This window comes from Pteronotus mesoamericanus, unplaced genomic scaffold, assembly GCF_021234165.1.
Source record: "Pteronotus mesoamericanus isolate MK-2021 breed Mesoamerican mustached bat unplaced genomic scaffold, CSHL_Meso_final contig_27, whole genome shotgun sequence".
Lineage (NCBI taxonomy): Eukaryota > Metazoa > Chordata > Mammalia > Chiroptera > Mormoopidae > Pteronotus > Pteronotus mesoamericanus.
Window position 1 is genome coordinate 8,011,735 of NW_026555115.1, and position 22,634 is coordinate 8,034,368.

Here is a 22,634-nt window from a genome sequence, read left to right on the forward strand (position 1 = left end):
TCATACTACTAAAAAAAAAATTGCATTTTGTCATTCCCTATCCTATTTCCTGATTTAAATTTTTTCTTAATCATTTACCAGTGCCTAACTTAGAATTTAACTAATATGATCTCATTTATTTTCTTCTTTCCTGCTATCACTTAAGCTGCATGAGGGAATGTTGTCTGTCTTCTTTATGCATTTTATCTCCAGTGTCCAGAACACAGCCAGACCCATAGTAGGCACGTCCATAAGTTGTCTGTAGGTAAAGAATGGGTCAAATATCCCCTTGTCACAGAGGCTCTCCCTGACTACGCCAGATTAAATAGGAGTCTCGTATTAACGTTCTCTGTTTTATTTTTCTTCATGATACGTATTAGCATGAAGGTTCCCTTAACAGCAGGGGCCTTCTGTTATTTTTTTTTTTATTTGCTAAATGAATTAATTTCTTGAACGAATGTACGAATGTAACAGCACCGCGACCCCTCTTTGTGATAGAACTAATTTTTGACGGTACCTTCGAGTCTGCATCCTCTCCCAGCGCTGAGATCTGACGGCCAGGGCTGGGTTTCTGGCAGCGCCTCTTTTTTAAAATGTATTTATGTATTCATTTATTTTTAGAGAGAGAGAAATGGAGGAAGAAAGATGTAGAGAAACATCGACATAAGACAAAAGCATGGATCGGTTGTCTCCCCTACCTACGCACCGTGACCTGGGAGGAACCTGCAACCCAAGCAGGTGCCCTGACCGGGAATGTACACAGCGACCCTTAGCCTTGCCCTTCGCCTGGCAGTATGACGCCCAACCAACCGAAACACTCCGGTTAGGGATAGGCAGCGTCTCTTTAAGACAGCCACGTACCCCAGTGCCAGGCCACAGCGCTAGTTCTAGGTCGGTTGGGCCCGGCATCGCCCCTTTAACCGAAGTCTTGCCCAGCCAGGCAACTTCCGGGGCGGCGTCATTGCCCATTTAAGAGCGGCGCGCTCCGCCCAAGAGGGCGGAGCTTAGAGGGGACATTAAGGGGCCGGCCGGCGGGGGACCTGGGTCCTCTGGGGGGGATTATCGCAGTGTGGACTTGCTCGTCAGGCCGCCATTTCTTGGCATCTCCCGAGGGGCTCCCATTCCTCAGCCTCGCTCGGTGTCCGCTGAGCCGTCGTCCCAGCCCAGGTAAGCAAGCGCAAAGCCTAGCCGCCCCAGCTGCCCTGCCCGCGCCCGCCTTGCTCCACGACCCGATCCCCTCAAAGCTCCGGGGACCTCTCGCTTGCGCTGGTGCCCTGCGTCCGCGACCGATGCTGCGGCCTCGCCCCGGGACCCTTTGGTTGCCCGCAGCTTCTCCACCTGGCCGGCCAACTATAGAACCATCTGAGAGGGGAGGGGCGGTGGCGGCCAATGGGGCAGGGCCGCGGAGTTTCAGGCGATACTGTGTGGCGCGGCTGGAGCGGAGTGCCTCAGGCGAAGCCGGTTAAAGGGTGCCGGGACCGCCTCGCTGGCCCGCCGAGCCTCGTTCCGGAGTAGCCGGAGCCGGGGGTCGAGGGCTTGGTGGGAGGGCGGTGGGTGCCCTTCATCTCCGAGTCGGCGGTTTAGTCGTCCAGCTAGGGAGCAATGTGGCAGGTCAGAGGAAAAAAAAAACAGCTTGAGTTGGTCACGGTCTTGTGACAAAAACCCTAGTACACTTCTGGAGTTAATTTGTGTTTGACTAAAACTTAAGCTACTTGGAAATTGTGAGACAGGTCTGTTCCCTGAAATGACGGGGTCTGAAGGGCCCTCCCCGCACCCGTGGCATTGGGCGAGTTAACGATGGGTTCTTTGGCGTGTAAATATGAATTCTATTTGTCACTATCTTTATGGTTACCAAGTCTCATGAGTTCTAGAGAATAAGAGACCCAAGTCTTCTAAACCGTTTGACAACATTTTAAATTAATATCAAAAGGAATTTTTTAAGATTTAAGGGAGGGGGGGAGTACCCATAACTCGATTTGTAACGTAACTAGCACATTGTTGAACCCTACCTAACATTGTGGATTATTTACGAGTATAAACTGGTTTGCAGGGTTTTCTTTTTATAAGTAGACTAAATTAGAAAACGATACGTACATTTTAACTTCTGTTGAATTAGTCTCTTACAAATAAAAAATTCTCTGACAGGAAAATATTTTGGGATTACCTGGACAGAAGATACTAATATCTTTATGACACTTGCTGTATATTGGTATATTGCTTGATTAAAAAGCAATTGCTTACCAAAGATTGTGGCCACTAGTCAAGTATTGAGAGTTTACACAGTTCATGACAAATTTTTCAGTTTTAGATATGTATTAAAAAAATTAGGTAGTAAAGGCAATTTGTATTTTTATGATTGTAAACGAAACCCTTCTTGTTAGTTCACTGCCGAAAACATTAGCAACAGACTGAAAATTAGTATATAAAAAAAAACCCCCCGTAAGAACCTTCCATCGAAAATTCCACTTTACCATTTGTTAGACATATTCTTCATCAAGTGCCTAATATGCATATTGTTGTGCTAGCTAAGTCATCCTGTTGAACCAGAGTAGGTCCCCGTCCTTGTGTCATAGTGGGGGAAGTGCCCACTAAAACAAGTTATTAAACAGGTGGATGTTCAATTATAGCTTCTTGAAGGGTGTAAAGAAAAGGCTAGGGGTACTAAAAGGCGCACCTAATTTAGACTCAGGAGTCAGGAATGCCTTTCTGAGGAAAAGACATTTCAATTAGAAATCTGAAATTAGCCATGTGAAGTAGGAGAGGGTGGGAGAGTGTGAGAAAGGTTGAGAAAGAGCATTCCACAAAGATGAAACAGATAAGGAGAAAAAAAGACTCTTGAACTGAGCAGGAGGGGTACTAGAGCAGAGTGAGCAGCTGGCAGTGGGCTGCCAAGAATGGTCAGGCCAGGTATAGGAAACAGAAGCAAGGCCATTAAACATTTTTAAACAGGGATCCACTTTGTGGTTGCAAAAAAATCCACAGCAGCAGCATGAAGAATGTAAATGGGGGTGGGAAAAGAGTAATATGGGAAAACATTTTTTAAACGATTTTATTTATTTTTAGAGAGAGGGAAAGGGAGGGAGAAAGGGGGAAACATCAATGTGTGGTTGCTTCTGGAGCATACCCTGCCAGAGACCTGGTCTCAAGCCAGGCATGTGCCCAGACTGGGAATTGAACCAGCGATCCTTTGGATCGCAGGCCAGTGCTCAGTCCACTGAACCATACCAGCCAGGGCTGGAAAACATTTTTTAACAAAAATTTAAAAACTCTTTTGACATGTTCATATATTGTTATAGAAGATTTAACTACTACCTCATGACCTTCTCAGAGAAAACCCCACTTAAGTTTCCATGTCCTTCTTCTAGTCCTTTCATGTGTATAAGATGTAAGTAAATATATGTGTGTGTATTCCACCTCAGTGTGAGATAAAACTATATCCATTTTTCTCTTGATTTCATTTTTCACAAATAACTTTTGTTTGCGTCAGCTGTATTTTAAAAATAGCTGTGTCATATGCCATTGTATGTACCATAATTTAACTACTTGTATGTTGATAGACATATTTAAAGTTTTCTTAAGTTAATTATGTCCTGAAAAATCCTTGTTTCTACAGCTTGAAGCATGTGTGGGACTATTATTTTTAGGAAATTCTATTTTTTTAGAAATAGAATTGCTGAGTGAAAGGTAATCACATTAAAATTTTGTTAGTGTTGTCAAATCCTCCTCCAAAGAGGACAGTGCATTTTTCCCATATCCTTTTCAATACTGTCTACCTTTTAGTCTTTTAAATGACAGGCAGTATCTATTTTTAAAATTTGGATATTCTTGGTTAATGTTGAGGTTGAACATCTTTTTAACGAATATTTTCATTGCATATCACCTTTCAGAGCTTGCTTCTTCATATGTTGCCCATTTGTTTTTCTTTTGGGTTGTATATTAATGATTTGTGATAGTTTTTAAACTGCATATTAATCTTCAAAAGCCCTTCACCTTAATACAGTATTTGTTTCCTTCTAGTATTCATTTCTTTCACTTTTAGTTCATCTGAGATTTACTTTCATGTAAGTTGCTTTCATATTTTTATAAAAAGAACTTGTTATTTGTGGAATTGGGTTTTATAGTGCAAAATACATAGTTATTAAAATTCTAAATCTGAAAGAAGCTGTGTTTTTCCTTAGCAGGTTAACTCTGTATAGTGGTTTTTATTTTAAAGATGTAGGATAAGTGAAAGTCAGAAAACTAAAAATTCATTTGTTTCCTAGGAACCTCAAAGGTATAGTGCATTTTGAACAGTTTTTTCCTTAGAAAAGTTTTTTTTATTATGGAAAAGTTCAACATATACAGAAGTAGTCAGAAGAGTATAATAAACCCTGTGTATCCATCATCCAGCTTCAGCAGTTACTGGCCAGTTGTCTGGCCAGTTTCATCTCTCCCAACTCCCTTTCTTGTATTATTTTAATGCAAATACTAGACATCACATCATTTCTTCTATAAATAAATCAGTATGTATCTTGAAGTTATAAAGACTTAAATATAATCATTCATGTTATTCTTCAAAAATTTATAAAGTTGTATTTCTATCCAACAGGAAAATAGAACAAGATACGTCAGTATAATTTTTGTCATATTAAATGATCTACTAAACATTGGTTTGTGGAATAGCTATCACAGAAAATGTGTCTGTATCTTTTTCACATTTTCCCGATGGGAAATAACTTTGAAATAACATTCTCAATAATTAAAAATATAAAATGTAAACCCAAATCAAAGCAATGTGTTTTGCTTTGCTGTGTATAGTATTCTCATTAACATTAAAGAGGACACGGTTTGGGAGTTTAAAAAAGATAAGGACTTTTTTAAACATATCTTTAATATCATTATTTTATCTAAAATAAAAATGGCAATAATTCCTTGATTATCATTAGCAATCTAGTCAGTGGCTTTGCTAGTTTACATAATTATATAGGAGTATTCATACTTGTAAAAGGAGGATATAATCCTCAGTTTATAGCTACATTATTGTTATTTTTAATATGTTGGTATTAATAGTTCAACTTTTATATTTATCATGTTTACAAATGCATCTAGTTTAAAGTATCAACTAGTTATTGCAAGATTTGTTAATATATAACAACAAATCTTTCTTAAAAATTTTTTATTTTGAAATAATTTTAGACTTCTGTAGACGTTAAAACAATAGTACAGAGATCCATATATCTTTTACCTAGCTTTCCCAAATGGTTACATTGGACAACTTAAGAAAAAAGTTTATTTGAATTAGGATCTAAAACAGGCCCACATGTTGTGATTGTTTGATATGTATGTCAAGTCTCTTTTAATCTGTATTTTCCTTTGCATTTCTTTATTTCCCCCTTGCTATTTGTTGAATAAACTATTAATTTTTTTGAAAAATAAATTTCTCGTGTATGTTTTGTTTGTATTTTCATTCAGCTTCTTTTTAGCTATGATCTTTGATAATTTCTTGTCTCTAAAGTGAGACTTTACATGAATGGTGTTATGATTGGGTAGAAAGAGAAACCAAGATTTGGAGTCAGAGAATCAGAGTGTGAGTCCCTGTTTTCACTGTTTACTAAATAATGGACTACTTGGCCATTGGTTTAATTTCTCTGACTCTGAGTTTATTCATGAAAATGAGACAGTACTTTGGGGAGTTTTTTATGAGGACCCAGTAAGATTATTTACTAAACACTTGTACTTGATAATGAAATGTGCTGGGTGGCTTGCTGTTCAAAGTAGGAATTATTTCCTCAAGGGACTTACAATAAAGGAGACAGGCATGCAAATAAATAATTAAAATCTGATTAGTGAAGCAGTAAAATATTTTCCAGGTTCAGTCTTAACTTGTTTTTCTGAGAAGATATAGGTAGAGTTGTTGAGTTAATAGGAATAAGGAGAGACTCTGATAGAAGCCTGGGATAACAAATACAACACAGCCATTCATAGGCAACTGAAATGAGACTGGTAGCAAGATGCCGAGGGAACAGTGCCTGAAAAAAATACCTGGGGAGATAGAGACTGGAGCCAGATGTTATTGTATGAGTGCTTTGTAAACTTGAAAGCTATCTAAGATTTTAGTTATTTCCTTGGGATCAAAGCAGATCATCGTACAAATGACAAGTATGGCTTTTCCAGTTTACCTAATTATGTAGGAATATCTGTACTTGTAATACGTGTACTATAACCTTTAGCTTATAGGCACTTATTTATTTTTATCCTCAATTGAGGATGTTTATGGATTTTAGAGAAAGAGGAAGGGGGAGAGAGAGAGAAACATCAATGTGAACAACATCCATTGGTTGCCTCCTGTGCTGGGGATCAAACCCACCACCTAGGTATTTTCCCTGACCAGGTTGCAACCTTTTGGTGTATGGGAGGACCCTCCAAACAACTGAACGACCAAGTCAAGGCTAGGCAGTTTTTTTTCCCCTCACCCAAGGTCATTTTTTTCATTGCTTTTAGAGAGAGAGGAAGGCAGAGATTGGGGGGCAGGGAGAGGGAGGGAAGCCCTTATTTTTTAGTGTGATTATATTTATTTAAAATTAGCTTTTATTTTTATCAAGTTTATCAGTATATCTAGTTGAACGAGTCATCTACTTGTTAGGAAGGCTTCTTTTGAAACTCAGCACTCCCCTGAATTCTTTTCCTTCTCAAGTCAACCACTGTCACATTTTAAATATCATGCTCTTATTGCTACTTCTTGATTTTTAGTTTTAGGAATTATCTATTGAATTCTTACTAGGTAAAATGAGGAATTAGATCTCCATTTACACCTCTCTCTTATACTGTTCATTCACTTATAGTTATGGATATATGTGTGTGTATGTGTGTGTGTATATATATGGTTATGGTTAAGTCAGTATTTCGTACTTGTGTTATATGGTATGGTTAGGTCAATATTAAGTATTTATACTATTATAACTAAACTATTAGCTGAGTCATATAGTACCGTGATTACTTTCCCTTTTCCGTACTTTTTGCTTTCTCTGGAATGAATAATTGCCTTTTTTTTGTTTGTTGGCTTAATCATATTTATGTGTTTTTCTCAAACTCTTAGTTTTATAAATTCAGACATTAGGTTCGCAAAGTAGTTTTTGTAGCATTTCCATTTAACTTTAATATTACTAGAGATAAGAAACAAAGTAACATTAATTTGCTATGATAAAGAATGTTTATATTAAGTAGCAATTTAAAATCTGTAAGTAATACTAAACTATTTGATAAAAACTTATATTTGAAATATATTTGTATTTTAGTTGAAGTAGATAATTGCTTTTGTATTTTGTTGTGAAAGCTCAGAAGAAAAATGGAACTTCTTAGGATTATTATAAGCAAAGGATAGCTTCTTGTATGGCATTGTCTCCCTAATGTTTGAGGGGGTTTATGGTTATTGTACATATAATTTATTGATTCAAAGACCTGATGAACTTCATAAATGTTTGCCCTTTCCTGTCAGATAAGCTTTTTATAAAATAGTCCACTAAGTTTAGAAATGCTGTAAGCCATAGTTCTATTTTATATAAAGTCTTCAACAACTTTGAAGTGTCCATTTTTAATTATTTTTTTCAAATTTACTTCACCAGGAGCCATTTTAAATAACATATCAATGTCCACAGGACTATACTAAATAACACCATTTTTTTCTAACTGCAAATTTGGGAGTCTTCTGATCGTTTTCTCTCCTGTTTTTATAGTGACAAAAATGCTGAGCTTCCTCCGTAGAACACTTGGGCGTCGGTCAATGCGTAAACATGCTGAGAAGGAACGACTCCGAGAAGCTCAACGAGCTGCCACACACATCCCTGCAGCTGGAGATTCTAAGTCCATCATCACGTGTCGAGTGTCACTTCTGGATGGTACTGATGTTAGTGTGGACTTGCCGGTACGTAGGTCTCGCTGACTTGCAAATTCTATATGAGATCACTTCTTCATATGAGCATTCTACTTGATAACTTCCTGGGGGAATAGGTAATAAGGGTTAGTGTGGGTCAGGCACTGAAACATACAGGTACCTGAATTAGGTAACTTTAGGAACCTGGCATGATAGTATTTCTCTCGAATTAGTGGCCATTAACTAAACATTTAAATGATAGGATAGTTATTGATGCCAGTCATTTGTGTGTGTGTGTGTACTTTACAATGGCAGTACATTGTGCACTCCAGTGGATTTCTCACAGTACTTACTGAGCAGTTATTACAGCAATGAGAATCTTTGGCAACCAGAATGGTACTCCCATATATACTGTAAGACACCTATTTGTATATACTTTTCTGCAGTTTTCAAAACATTTCTCACCTTCCTCAAAACAATTACTTCCTCCGCAGTTTGGTATGCTTGCAGAAATTTTAGTGAAATGAGGTGAGAAAAAGTATTTTCTTTATATTCCTCACCTCCGACTGCCTATCTCTTTGCTCCCAAAGTCTTTTGCCGCAAAGGTTTTTCATACACTGTGATCTTTATTTCAAGACAGGGTGTTGTAATTATATTCAAATTTTGGGTAGTTTTTTTACAGTCATAAGTAAGCCTAACTCACAGTGTGAATTATTTCAATATATTTGAAAGGTGTTAACTTACTCCTTGCAGGCTTTTTTTTTTTTTTTACTAATGCCAAACCTTCCTTTTGTCTTTGTTCTGTATTAAAAGATTTGCATAATTAAGCTGTAAAATGTGTGATTTGATGTGAGCCTCACTAGATGTGAGACAGTGTCTTCCCTCCCCACAAACTTTAGTACATACTCATTTACCCAAAATGCAATCACAAAAAAAAAAAAAAAAGTCTTTTGTGAGAGGTAATATTCTAGTTGCTGCAACATTAGTTGAATAAGCACTGAAAGGCCATAAACTTACACAGTGAGAGATTAAGGATTTGGATAGTTTGTTTAAATACTGTGATTATTAAATAATTTAGAATGTACTAAGTATATACCTCATTCATTTTTAAAATAATGGAATATATACTTAAAGACAGGATTTTTGTTTTCCTTTTTTTTTTAAAGAGGTAATTTTAAAAAGATTTTATTTATTTTTAGAGAGAGGAGAAGAGAGGGAGAAAAAGAGGAAGAGAAACAGTGATGTGCAAGGGGAACATTGATCAATTGGTCACCTCTCGCATGCCCCTTGGTACAGGGACCTGGCCAGCAACCCGGGTGTGTGCCCAGACTGGGAATGGAACCAGCAGCCCTTCAGGTTGCAGGTGGGTGCTCAATCCACTGAGCAACACCACCCAGGGCCAGGATTTCTGAAAGTATTTTAAAGCCATTGTTATACGTATTATCTTTTTATATTAGACTGGACATTTTTAGAGTTTTTGATTCTAGAAGACTTTAAGGCATTTAAATTTTCTTCCTGTAACGGCTTCTTGAGGGTTTGTCAGACATTCCAATATGTGATATTTTGTGAGGATAATTTTCATATTCATTTCTTACTTGATAAGTATCTTAAGATTTTTGTGTACTATTCTATTAAAATATCATTAGATATATGGTGAAAAGCTTGAGATTTCTGTGTAAGAGAACAGAAAGAAGTTTCTTATTACCTAATGTTTGAAGTATGAAGTTTCAGGGTTGTTGATGAAGAGGCTGATACTAGGAAAGTAGGATTTGTAGGAGCTTTTATAAAAGGCAGTGTATTGGGAAGGGAAACAGCACTAGGTTTTAAAGTAGTAGACCAAATAGTTAGTGACTGGTACAGAATGGTTTCCTATTCTTGGTATGCTCAGGAGGGTGTATGTGGTTCTTGACCAAGGCCGGAAATGCAAGCTGGCCTCTCATGCAGACAATTGTAATGAAAAAGCCAGGAGTTTTAGATTTGACTCTGTGGAACTAGAACAACTGCCTTTTCAGCTCTGCAAGTGAAATCCTAGAATTAGTAAACTAACTCTAGATACTTGCATGGATATAAAATGGGCGTTGGCCTGCCAGCTAAAGTAAAAAAGGCCAGAGGAATATTAATTTCTGAGAAGAAAAGGTCTTTCCTTTTTCTGATTTAGCTTCTCAACCAGTCTAGTATGATTCTAAAAGAAGGGTGAAACTAAGATGATTGCCCAGGAGATACTATAAGGGATTATCAGTGATTAAATAGAATAATTTAAATCTATGGACTTCAAATTAATATGTACAAGCAGTAATGGTCATTTTCTTCTTTCTGCTCTCCTTTTGTCTCAAAATTAAGGGAGGGACTTATTTAAATAACTTCTTCCTTTCCTTTCCTTTTTTTTTTTTTTTTTTTTAAGGAACTAATGGAGTGTTAAGGCCTTTCAGTGAATGATAAAGGCATTAGGTGGAAATTTCTATCTGATTTAAACATTTTCTCTTTGGAAATCCCACAGTAACTCCTTTGATTTATGAGTTGAGTATCACTTAGTAAATACCCTGTCTTTTAAAACTCAGTATCTCCTAAGTTTTAAATTAATAGGAAATCTTTAATTAACCAATAGATAATAACTTTATATACCTACTTTGCTGATGTAGATGCTGAAGTATTTAGATAGATCACATATTGTTATACTTTTAAATAAATGAGAAAACCTCTCATGCGCAAATTGAAACACTTAACATTGTTACGATGGCAATGTACTGATCTACAAATTCAGCGTAATCCCCACCAGCATACTAGCTGACTTATTTTTAGAAATTGACAAATTGATTTTAAAATTCATATGGAATTGCAAGGGACCCAGAATAGCCAAAACAACATTGAAAAAGAACAAAGTAGTAGGACTCATACTTCCTTTCCAGTTTTAAGATTTACTGTGAAGGAATGATAATCAAGATGGTGTGCTACTGTTATAAGGATAGATACACATAGATCACTGGAACAAAATAGAGAACCCAGATAAATCCATACATCTGTGATCATTTGATATTTGACAGGGGTGCCAGAACCATTCATTGGGGGCAAAAATAATTTTTTCAACAAGTGGTGCTGGGAGAACTGGATAGCCAGATGCAAAAGAATGAAGTTGGAACCTTACTTCACACCACAGACAAAAATTAACTCAAGATTGGTCAAAGACTTAAACATAAGAGCCAAAAGTATACAACTCTTAGAAGAAAATGTAGGGATAAATCTTAATGACCTTGGATTTGGCACCAGTTTCTTAGATATGTCACCAGAAACATGAACAACAAAAGGAAAAATAAATTGAACTTTATCAAAATTAAAACTTTTGCATGTCAAAGGACACCATCGAGAAACTAAAAAGGCTCACAAAATGGTAGAAAGTATTTGCATAATTATATAATAGCAAGTGTTAGATTGTGGAGAAATCTGAACTCTGTTCCCATTTTTTGGCAGGAATGTAAAGTGGTGCAGCTGCTTTGGAAAACAGTCTGGCAGTTCCTCAAGTGTTTTGAGAGATTCTCTTTTGACATGTCAGATTTCTGTTAGATTGAGCATTATTAACATTAGGAACCTGCAAATACCTTGTGTTCACTATTGGTTGGCCTTCAGTTAGCCTATATTTAGCGGTCAATACATACCCTTAAGAGGTTTTTTATTCTGAGGAGGCAGCTATCCAGTTGGCAGAAGTCCATTCTGAACACAGCTGTCATGTTTCAAGAGGCTGGCAAACGATGCTTTGGCAGAATAAGGATAAGAGTTATTATTATTATTTTTGTTGTTGTGCTTCCTTTTGGTCTTTGAAGCAAATAAAGAATGCTGATGGAATATGAAATTGATTCTGGAAGTGTACCTTAGAATTAAGGTAACAAAAGCATGTAAGTTTGGTATCAAATAAATGCTGCAGGTGATTTCTGTGGCTCTTTCTGTTATAATTTAGGAATATTTTGTGTTCTTTTTAAGGGTGATTGCCATTTGCAAAGTTTTGCATAATTGGTGTTTGCTATTTTAAGTTAGCAGTGCCTTGTGACTTAGTTATTATAAGTATGATTTAAAATCAAAAGTTTTCCCCACGCATACTAAACCTGAATTCTTAATTATAATGAAGGAATGGCCTTGTAACACTATTGAGTAGGACACAAAGGTCAAAACAGAAAGATGTTTAAAAGCATGATTCAGTAGCACCCAATTTTTGTGCATTTATCAAGTGTTTTGAGAACAGTGTCTAGATTTGTGTATAAGTAAAGGATGCCCAAGAAATAGAGAAACATTTTAACTTTTAAATTTGACAATTAAGCTCCTTCGGTGATATTGCTCATTTCTTAAAAGGTGTGGCTATGAAAGCTGTGTTGTTGCTTCCCAAAAAGGAACACTGTCAAATGCATTTTGAATGTTTGTGTTCCCACGATTAGATGACAGCTCCTTGCTGATAACTGCTTTGCCTGATGTAAATATAGTGAACCTCAATCTTGGACTGGGATGTGCTGAATAGCAGATCATATCAAATTCTTGAGCACACAGTCTGGTGAAGGTGTTGTCATGTAAAATAAAGAACTAGTTGAATTAACTGTGTGATGGTAACTTATTAATAAATTTTAACATTTTTCAAAATAAATAAAATCATGTTTTCTTTGTCATTTTCAGTTGCAATGATCTGTCACTTCCCTCCCTGAGTCCATGCTTCTCTTTTTCATTGTGTTAATAGAAGAAATATGTTCAAATATTGAATTAGTTTGTTTTATTTGCCCATGTGGATTTAAGGTTTCATGGTCTTTTGCTGGTTTCTGTCACATTGTTGGCCATTTTTTCTCTTGTTCACTTGGCTTTAGCCACTGAACTTGCTCTTGGAATCAGCCAGATGCTGGCTTTCTCCCCCAAGATTAACCCCTGAAGGGAAGATTAAAAAGATCTAAGAAATAAAAATAATTATTAGAAGGCTCCAGGGAGGGGACTGTTCGTACTGGGGGAGTGTATTTGTGAGCACCCCCAGCTTGGAGTGGTGGTGTCAGTGGCAGCAGTAAGTTAGTGGGACTGTGAAGTAGAACTTGGGAGGAGGATTGCCATCTAATCAGGTCTTGATCCTTACCCCTTATTTTCTTGATAACTAGTATCTGGCCCCTGACTGAGTGGTTTGATAGCAGTGTCTCAGGCAGTAGGTGTAAGTGTCCTCAAAGGTAAATCATGACAGTGCTGCCTGAGATACCCTACCTCTAAAATTTTACATGCCTAAAATTTTCCTATTCCAATTTCCTACCCCTCTTTCACCAAACTCTTAGGGAGTGGTGAATTATAATGAAAGGAATGTATCCTTTCCAATGCGACTTGACTTTTCCCTTGGGAGTGGGAGTGCATTGCTGACCTGGGGAGTTGTTCCAGAAAATGTGATATGATTAACTGTATTATTTTTGGTTCTTGGGGCTCTCCTCCCTAGGTCTTCCGTATACCCCCATTGATTTCTCAGACTTATGTGGAGCTGATACAGACTTGGATTGAACTCTTTTGTTACACGTGCTCCACAGAAAGTAACTTGTTCCCAATGACTATGGTCAAAATAAGGAGATAAAGGAGCACAAGCATTTCAAAAGTCAGATGAAAAAATACATCAAATAGTATTACAGATAGCACTAATGCAAAGGCAGATGGAAAAATAAGAAAGCCTAATAAATATTCTAAAAGAAAAGGAAAATATTAGAAATGAAACAAGAATGAAAATTTAAAAGGACCCAATGGAAAAATTAGGTATGAAAAGTATAAAGAACACAGTCAGTGGGACAAAACTAATATGAATTAAGGTAAAGTCCAAATCAGTGTGTTTGAAGATCATATATAGGGACTTCTCTTGAAGAAAAGAAGCTACAAAATTTGGAGGCATAACAGGTAAGTTATGAAATGGAAGATAGGAGTAGGAGTTCCTTTTCCCCTAAGACAAGGATGCATGCTTTCACCACTTATATTCAGCATAGTATTGGAAGTTCTAGCCAGAGCAAATTAGGCAGAAAGAGAATAATAGGCATCCAGATTCTAAAGGAAGAAGTAAAATGATCTCTGTGATGACATGATCTTATAAGTAGGAAATCCTAAAGATTCCATATGCAGAAATCAAAAACAAAGACTATTAGGGCTAATAAACAAATCTGGCAACATTGCAGGATACAAATCAGTCAACAGAAATCAGTGTACTTCTACAAACTAGCAATGAACAATTTGAAACTGAAATTAAGAAAATTCATTTACAATCGCATCAAGGAGAATAAAATACTTAAGAATAAATTTAACCAAGGAGGAAAAAATTTGTATAGTATAATAATACCTTGTTTTATTGTACTTTATTGCTCTTAGCAGAAACTGTTTTTTACAAATGAAGGGAAGACCCTGCACTAGCAAAAAGAGTATGATTCACTGGAGGCTCAGGTGATGGTTAGCATTTTTTAGTAATAAAGTGTTTTCTAATTAAGGAATGTACATTTTTTTAGACTTAATATTATTACACCCTTAATAAACACAGTATAGTATAAACATAACTTTTATATGCAGTGGAAAACAAAAAAATTCATCTCACTTGCTTTGTGATACTCGCGTTATTATGGTGGCCTGAAACCATATCTCTGAGGTATGCCTGTACACTGAAAACTACAAAACATTGCTGAGAGAAATGAAAGATTATTTAAATAAATGGAAAGATATACCATGTTTATGGATTGGAAAACAATATTGTTAAGAGGACAGTGCCACCCAAAGCCATTTATAGATTCAATGTAATTCCTATCAAAATTCCAAAGATTTTTTAAAAATCTTTTAAAGATTTTATTTATTTATTTTTAAAAGAGGGGAAGGGAGGGAGAAAGAAATATCAGTGCATGGTTGCCTCTCATGCATGCACCCCTGGGGACCTGGCAGCAACCCAGGCATGTGCCCTGACTGGGAATTGAACCAGTGACCCTTTGGTTTGCAGGCTGGTGCTCAATCCACTGAGCCACACCAGCCAGGGCCCAAGGACATTTTTCGTAGACATAGGAAAGTCTTCTAAAATTTATGTGGAATCTTAAAGGAATTCAAATAGCCAAAACTTGAAAAAGAAAAAGTTAGACTCACACGTCTTTATTTCAAAACTTACTACAAAGCTGTAGTAATCAAAACTGTGGTTCTGGCATATAGACAGAGAGAGTCTAGAAATAAACCCTGAAATATATGGTCAAATGGTTTTCCACAAAGATGCTAACAACTATTCAGTGGGGGAAAGTAGGAAGGAGGTTTTATCAGAGAGTGAGGAGATGGGATATAAGGAGTGATTATCTAATGGATACAAAATTTCTGATTGGGCTGATGATTGGAAAAGTTCTGGAAATGGATAGTGGTGATGGTTCCATAACACTGTGAATATATCTAATGACATTGAATTGTATTTTTTAAATGGTTAAAATGGTGAATTTTATGTTAAAGAGAAGTGGGGGCTGGGGCTGATACGTGTTAAGTGGGGTCAATGTACTGGAAGTTACCATGTGGCTGGAGAACCTGCGTATTGAGTTATTTGTGAGCAAGTTAGAAGAGTAAGTTGTGATAAGTTGGTATATCTGATTATTGATCTGAGAGGTGACATTCCATTTAAAATCTGGATGTGATGTGTAACCCTAAGGGAATCTGAGCTTGGAAGACAGCAAAATTCAAATTCCAGCCTTGTCATTTTTGTAGCCTTGTCATTTTGTCATATTACTAAGGCTTTCTGCACTTTTGTCTGTTTTGTATTTGTTAAATGGACAAATAAGCTGTAGTCATTAGGATTATTGAATAAGTAACTGTATGTTTAAAAAAATAAAATTGAGCCGGTGCTAGTGTAGCTCAGTGGATTGAGTGCTGGCCTGTGAACAGAAATGTTGCCTGTTTGATTCCCAGTGAGGGTATATGCCTGGGTTGTGACCCAGGTCCCCAGTTTGGGGCCTGCGAGAGACAACCGATCGATGCCCTCTCACACATTGATGTTTCTCTCCTTCTCTTTCTTCCTCCCTCCCCCTCTCTCTAAAAATAAATAAATAAAATCTTTTAAAAAATAATAAAAATAAACTTGAACTACCAGCACATAGGAAGGAAACTTAAAAATGATAAAAATAGAGGAGAAATATTTGAGGAAATAATAGATTGATTTCACAGAATTAAAAAGAAAGTTCTCAGATTAAAAAGACCCAATAGAATCCGAGTTAAGAAAAAAACCCACATGTGGACACATTATAGTGAAATTTAAGACTGTCAGAGATAGAGAAAAATCTAAAGCTTAACCAAGAGAATAAATAATATTTTTAAAGAACGAGATTCAAATTCACATCATACTTTTCAACAGCAGTATAGACTGTAAGATGATAGAATAATATATTTTGTGTATTGAAGAGGTTATTGAAAGAAAATAACTTTGAGCCTTGAATTTTATATCCAGCCAACTCTTGATAAAATAGGCATGATTAACCTATTCTCAAATATGGAAGACTATTGAAGATCAGCCATATGGAGTCCAACAGGGGCAACATTGCTGAGGGAAAACTCAGAGGAACAGAGAAACAAATTTAGAAGATGTTACTAGATGTGTAATGTACACATGTAAGACATGTAAACAACGATCAAGTACCAAAGACTGTTGTCTTTAAAAAATTAGCCATGACCATATAAAATAGAGGAAGAATATTCATGAAACATGATGAGGATTGGGTGAAGAGGAGATCAGAGACATGAGGGCATGGCAGAGTTCTCTCTTTTTTTTAATATTAAAAAACAGAAATCCATGATAAAGTCTCAGCAATTAAAACAGCATGACACCAGCACAGAAATAATCAAGTAGATCAATGAAATATAATGAGCATTCTAGAAAAAAACGGATATATCTATCTAACAATGTATTATATGATTAAATTGATATTTCAAATCAGTGGGGAAAATAAGGCTTATTCAACAAATAAGGTACATGGACCACTATTACTTGAAATAAAACAAATAAAGAGCGCTGTTTCACACATTATACAAAAAATATTCAGGTGACTTAATAATCAATTTGTGAAATCTAAGGAGTTTTAGGAGAAAATACAAAATAATATTTTTCTTACCCTGAAGTAAAATATTCAGACCCAGAAGCTATAAAGTAAAATATTGACAATATGACTATATTAAACATTTAGAACTCTACAGTAATATACATATAAAAGAAGTTAAAGGACAAGTATAAAACAGGAAAGTATTTGCAACACATCTAAAAAAGGGTTAATAGGTTTGGTTGTTTTTTTAGGGAAAAAATTCTACACACATTTACTCAAAAAATGGATAAAGAATACCAAAAAGTCATTTAAGCCTTTTAAAAAAAAAATAGAAATAGGCCAGAAATATACAAAAACAGGTTTAGTTTCAACAAATAATAAAGTAACAATTAAAATAGCACATCATTGTCACAATCAGATTAGTAAGTATTAAAAATATTGGTAATATCGAGTATTGGTGACTGTGAAAGGAGCTGGGTATTCATAGACTCTTTTTCTTCATCTTCTTAAAGCAGTTCCGTTAGCATATGTTGCAATGCTGGTTTGGTAGTGGTGTATTCTTTTAACCTTCTTTTGTCTGGGAAACTCCTTATTTCACCTTCCATTTTAATTGAGAGCCTTGTTGGGTAGAGCAGTTTTGGTTGCAGACCTTTAGGCTTTTCATTACTTGGAATATTCCTTGTCATTCCCTTCTGGCTTGGAGTGTTTCTGTTGAGAATTCAGCTGCTAGCCATACCAGGGCTCCCTTGTATGTTACTACTTGTTTCTCCCTTTCTGCCTTTAGAATACTCTCTTTGATATCTGTCATTTTAATGATGATGTGTCCTGAAGTAGGCCTCAGAAAGTTCCTCTTGAATGGGACCCTCTGTGCCTCCTGGACTTGTGTGACATTTTCCCTCCTTACTAGGGAACTTTGCCATCATTACTTTTTCAAACAGGTTCTCTATCCCTTCCTCCTCCTCTTCTCCTTCTGGCATCCCTTTTATACAGATATTATTACGTTTCAGGTTGTCCTGCATTTCCCTAAACACCTCTTCATACTTTTTGAGTCTTTTTTCATTTTCTTGATCTTTCTGGAAGCTGTTTTCTACCTTATCCTCCAGCTTGCTGATTCGATCCTCTGCTTCATCTAGCCTGCTTTTGATTCTTTCAGGTGTGTTCTTCAATTCAGAAATTGTATTCTTCATTTCCTCTTGTGTCTTATTGATAGTTCCTATGTCCTTTTTCATGCTGATATAGTTTGCAGTAAGTTCCTGATAGTTTCCCTGTAATCTTTTGTAATTCTCTCTGAGCTCACTGAGCTCATTGAGCTTCCTTAGAACCGTTGTTTGGAACTCAATATCTGATAGTTTACTTGCCTCTGTTTCATTTACTTTCCCTTCGAATGGGGGTGTTTCTTTTCATTCCCTTTACTTGTGAGACTCTTGATTTTTGTTTCTGCTTTTTAAGTTGATCTGTCTTGATTTCCTGACTTTATGTTGTGAATCTCTATGGTAGGTGGTCACTGACTTTTTTTTCTGGGTCTGCCTCTGATGATGTCAGATATTGAGCCTGTCTGACCTTAGGCAGTCTGTTTGAGACTTCCAGGAGTCTACTGTCTATCGCTGTCTCCTTTAGCTGTTAATCTAGTCATTCTGCAGTCAGCAGTCAGTCTTAGGCACCACAGGATGGGCAGAGCCCTTCCTGAGGGCAGGGCTACTGTGTCCTTTCATGCTGCTGCTGCTCAGGAGAGTGATCTGTCTGAGCAAGATGGCTGCTTCTGTATGGGGTATGAGTCTGCACCGGCATCCTACTGTCTAGTCTCTGAGTTCTCTCCCCAAAGACCCCTTCCCCAGTCCCTCCTCAGGCATCTCTTGCCCACTCTGCCCCTGCCCTTGCCAGAGACCAGGGTAAGTGGCTGCAAATTAAAAATGTATGCGTTGGCTCTTTAAACAGCTCTTTGAGTCTCCAGCCACCTGTGACTGGCAGGGAGCAACTCTGCCACTTTTTGCAGCTGGCTGTAATCTGTGTACTTTCTGGGATCTGGTCCTGTAGGCTGGAGATCCCCGCTTATGATTTAGATCCCACTCTTCCCAGGTGGATCCAATTGGCCTTTTCAATATCTTTCTGGTGCTGCCACCCGTGGGCGACCTGCCTGCCTTCTTGAGTCTCTACTGCACTCCTTACCAGTTAGGTTGTGCTAAAGCTGAATTTTCTGTCTGTCCAAGGTCATAAGGCCCCTCTCTCACTATTGTTCAGTTGTTTTTTCTAGGTGATTTCTCCACAATTTCGTTGTAATTCCAGATTGGTCCTGGGAGGAGGTCAGTGTGACTTTAATTCACTCCTCTGCCATCTTGATTTCTCTCTATAAAATCCAAAGTTCTTATCTCAATAAGGAGATACCACATTTATTTATCATAAAAAAAAAATAGCTCTGGTGGGCGTAGCTTGGTGGACTGAGCGTGCCGGCCTGCAAACCGAAAGGTCACCAGTTTGATTCTTAGTCAGGATGCATGCTACATATGAGGCCAGGTTCTCCAGTTTGGGGCATGCAAGAGGCAACCCATCAATATATCTCTTTCCTGCACATTGGTGTTTCTCTCCCTTCCCCTCTCTCTAAATAGTAAATAAAATCTTTTGAAAAATAAGATAAAAAGAAGTACAGAAAAAGCAATGGACAAATTGAAATAGTAAAGTCAGTTAAAAGGCAGAGATTGATGATTCAATAAAAAATCCAATTATATGTTTATTTATAAGAAATACCCTAAATCATAATTTAAAATTATATAGGGGGAGGGGCATGGTTTGGATATATATGAACATATTTGAAAACCGAGGATCCTAACAAAGCATTTGCTTACGAGGCTTATATCTATTGATAGTTACCATGTTAGAAATTAAAACTGAAATATTTTAAAAATATTTATTGGTTAATTTAAAAATAGCAATGATATACCCCTTGTATGTTAACATAAGTGACATTTTAATGAAAAATAACTATTGACTACACAACAAAAGAATTTAGTGAGAAGAGTAGCATTCATGCTCTTTTGCAAATCTCTTTCAGTGTTTGATTTAATAAAACATACTTAGAGTCTCTTATTTGCTTCTGCATTCACTCTGTTGCAGTGTTTGTTGTGACTGAAGCTCATGAAGAGAATTGTAGGGCCTTGTGGTTCTTTTGAAAGAATCTGGAGAATGCTCAGGGGTCACACTTTGACAACTACTTTTTCTATATGGGTTTCTTTGCTATTATCCCTGTTCAATTTGGTGGGTGTTTTTTTTGTTTTGTTTTGTTTTGTTTTTTGCATTGATTACAGTAGTTTTCTCATTGTCCCATGTTCCCTCCCACCTTCCCTTTTTTTTTTTTAGTTTTCTACCTTATGTGCTATTCTTTAGTTTCAGATGGATCCTCTTTAAGTTTTCACTGATATTTCTATTCTCTGTGACTATTTCTTCTCTAAAATTTATTGGGAAATATAGTTTGTTTCTCATGATTTGTACTTAAATGTTCTACATTTGCTTTTGTGTTTTCTCTCTCCAGTTATGTTATAAACCTCCTTTTTAAAGTATGGACTCTAAAACTTGGCAAGACAAAACAAGAATTTTTCCTTCTACACAGTGTGAGGTACAAAGTAATATTTGTTGCTTGATAGGAAGTAATGTTCTTCAGGAAAGCACATAGAGATCATAAATTCTCTTTTGGCCTTAAATGGTTCATAGGAAAACTCATATCTTACCCATTATCTGCTACATATACTTTTGGTATTACAAGTAATCCTTTTTTGTTTTAAAAGATCTTCTTTAAGATATATTTTATTGATATATTTTATTAATATATTTTATTGATATATTTATTTTATTGATATATTATGTTCTTACGGTTGTCTAATTTTTTACCCCTTTTATCCCCTCTGCCCTATGCCCCCTTCCCTCTAGCAACGCCCCCCCAAGAGATCTTATTTAATAAAACCATCTTCAATTTAGGCTTTTTGATCTTGCAAGCCACATACTGATTCATTTCTTTTCTTGCCATTTCAGAGAAAAGCCAAAGGTCAAGAGCTGTTCGATCAGATTACATACCACTTGGATCTTATTGAAAGTGACTATTTTGGACTGAGATTTATGGATTCTGCACAAGTAGCTGTGAGTAGCTGATTTTTTGAAGATTTCAATATGGGGCCTGAAATGGAAAATTTCAGATGACATGCTAAGTGCTACAAGGCTACATACTCTCTTTACATTTGTTTAAAGGCTACATATTCTTAATATGTTCTTTCTTTCCTGTGGTTTTCGTATTAAGGTCTGAAGCATTGACCCCTTGCTTCAGAATAACATGATGTGTGTGTTTAAAAAATAAGGTCTAGCCCTAACCCAAATTATTAGAGCATGATCTTTGTGGATGAGGCTTGGAAATCTGTTTTTAATAACCAATGGGTTGGTTCATGGTCATATTATACTTTGAGAAGCCCTGTGTAGTGGAAAGAATGCCAGACTTTTGTAGGTAAGTGACAGAAGTTTCTGACTTGCAAATTAAGGTGAGTAGATTAGGATATTCTTCCCTGAGATTCCTCCCAGATCTATGATTTTGGATCTATAAATAGATGTTTTTTGATGTGTGCATTTCAGATGAGAGAACCATATGTGTAGTGGGGTAGGAAGTTGGAGGCTTTTCGAAGAACTGAGTATTTTACAATACTAGGATTTAACTTGAGGATATTTAAAGAAAGGAGTACGTAAAAGTGGAAGGTGAATTAGTGGTGATAATCATTCAAACTGAATACCAAAAGTGTTAAATAAAGTGATGCACTGCATAACGATGTATCAGTCTATGATGAGCCACATTTATGACAGTGGTTCCATGAGCTGAAATAATGGAGCTCAAAAATTCCTATTTCCTAGTGATGTAGTGATGTAGTATGCTATTTTAAATAAATTTAGTATAACCTAAGTGTACAGTATTTATAAAGTCTGCAGTACTGTACAGTAATATCCTAGACCTTCACAGTCGCTTACCACTCACTGACTCATTCAGAGCAACTTCTAGTCCTGCAAGCTCCATTCGTGGAAAGTGTTACAGGTGTGCCATTTGTTATCTTTTATGCTGTGCTTTTACTGTACTTTTTCTATGTTTAGATACACAAATACTATTTTTTTACAGTTGGCATACTCTGTAGCTCATTAAAAATGGTGATTTTTAAGGATACTAATTGACATGGAGAGATATAAACAGTGGAAAGAAACAGTATAATTGAATTTTTCTATTTAAAAAAATCTGGAAATATGCATACACATATACATAAAAAAATTTGCAGCACTAATTCCCAGTTTTAGAGTTCTGATCTCTGAATGGATTTTGTAAAGCAGGTGTTTCCTTTCTTTTTCTTTTTAATGTTGTTTTTCTTTTATTAGATTAAAAGCACTAAGGGCTGGGAATGAGTCTGACTTACGTCTGTTGCCCAGCATATGGTAGGCACACAAAACATTTATTGAATTCAATTCTGGTCTGCTACTTAGTTTGATAAAGCCTTGGCTAACTGCTTAGTTTAATATCATTCAACTCTTATCTCTGAATAAGGGATTAAAGATGTCCGTTCAGATGAAAAAATAAATGATTTTAGGGGCAGACAATTCATAGTTTTTGTTTTTTAGGGGTTAATGGGGAAAAGAAGTAGAAGTATGCCAATGTTAGATTTCAGGTACTTAAAATATTTAAGTAATTGTGGAAAGAAATAGACATGCAGTCATTGCTAAGTTGTATTATTCGCTCTTTGCCAATACCAGCAATCATTGAATTACCAGAT

At 36.4% G+C, this 22,634-nt stretch overlaps 1 protein-coding gene across 2 annotated transcripts in view; it reads left to right on the forward strand.

The window, feature by feature from the left end:
* The first annotated feature begins 1,027 nt into the window (after positions 1 to 1,027).
* Positions 1,028 to 22,634, forward strand: part of EPB41L5 (erythrocyte membrane protein band 4.1 like 5) — a 146,125-nt gene continuing 124,518 nt past the window's right edge. For both annotated transcript variants that reach the window (XM_054575009.1, XM_054575010.1), the window contains exons 1-3: positions 1,028 to 1,146; positions 7,692 to 7,879; positions 20,872 to 20,976. In XM_054575009.1, the coding sequence (XP_054430984.1) occupies positions 7,700 to 7,879; positions 20,872 to 20,976 (285 nt within the window). In that variant the 5' untranslated portion in view covers positions 1,028 to 1,146; positions 7,692 to 7,699. The remainder of the gene's footprint in view (positions 1,147 to 7,691; positions 7,880 to 20,871; positions 20,977 to 22,634) is intronic.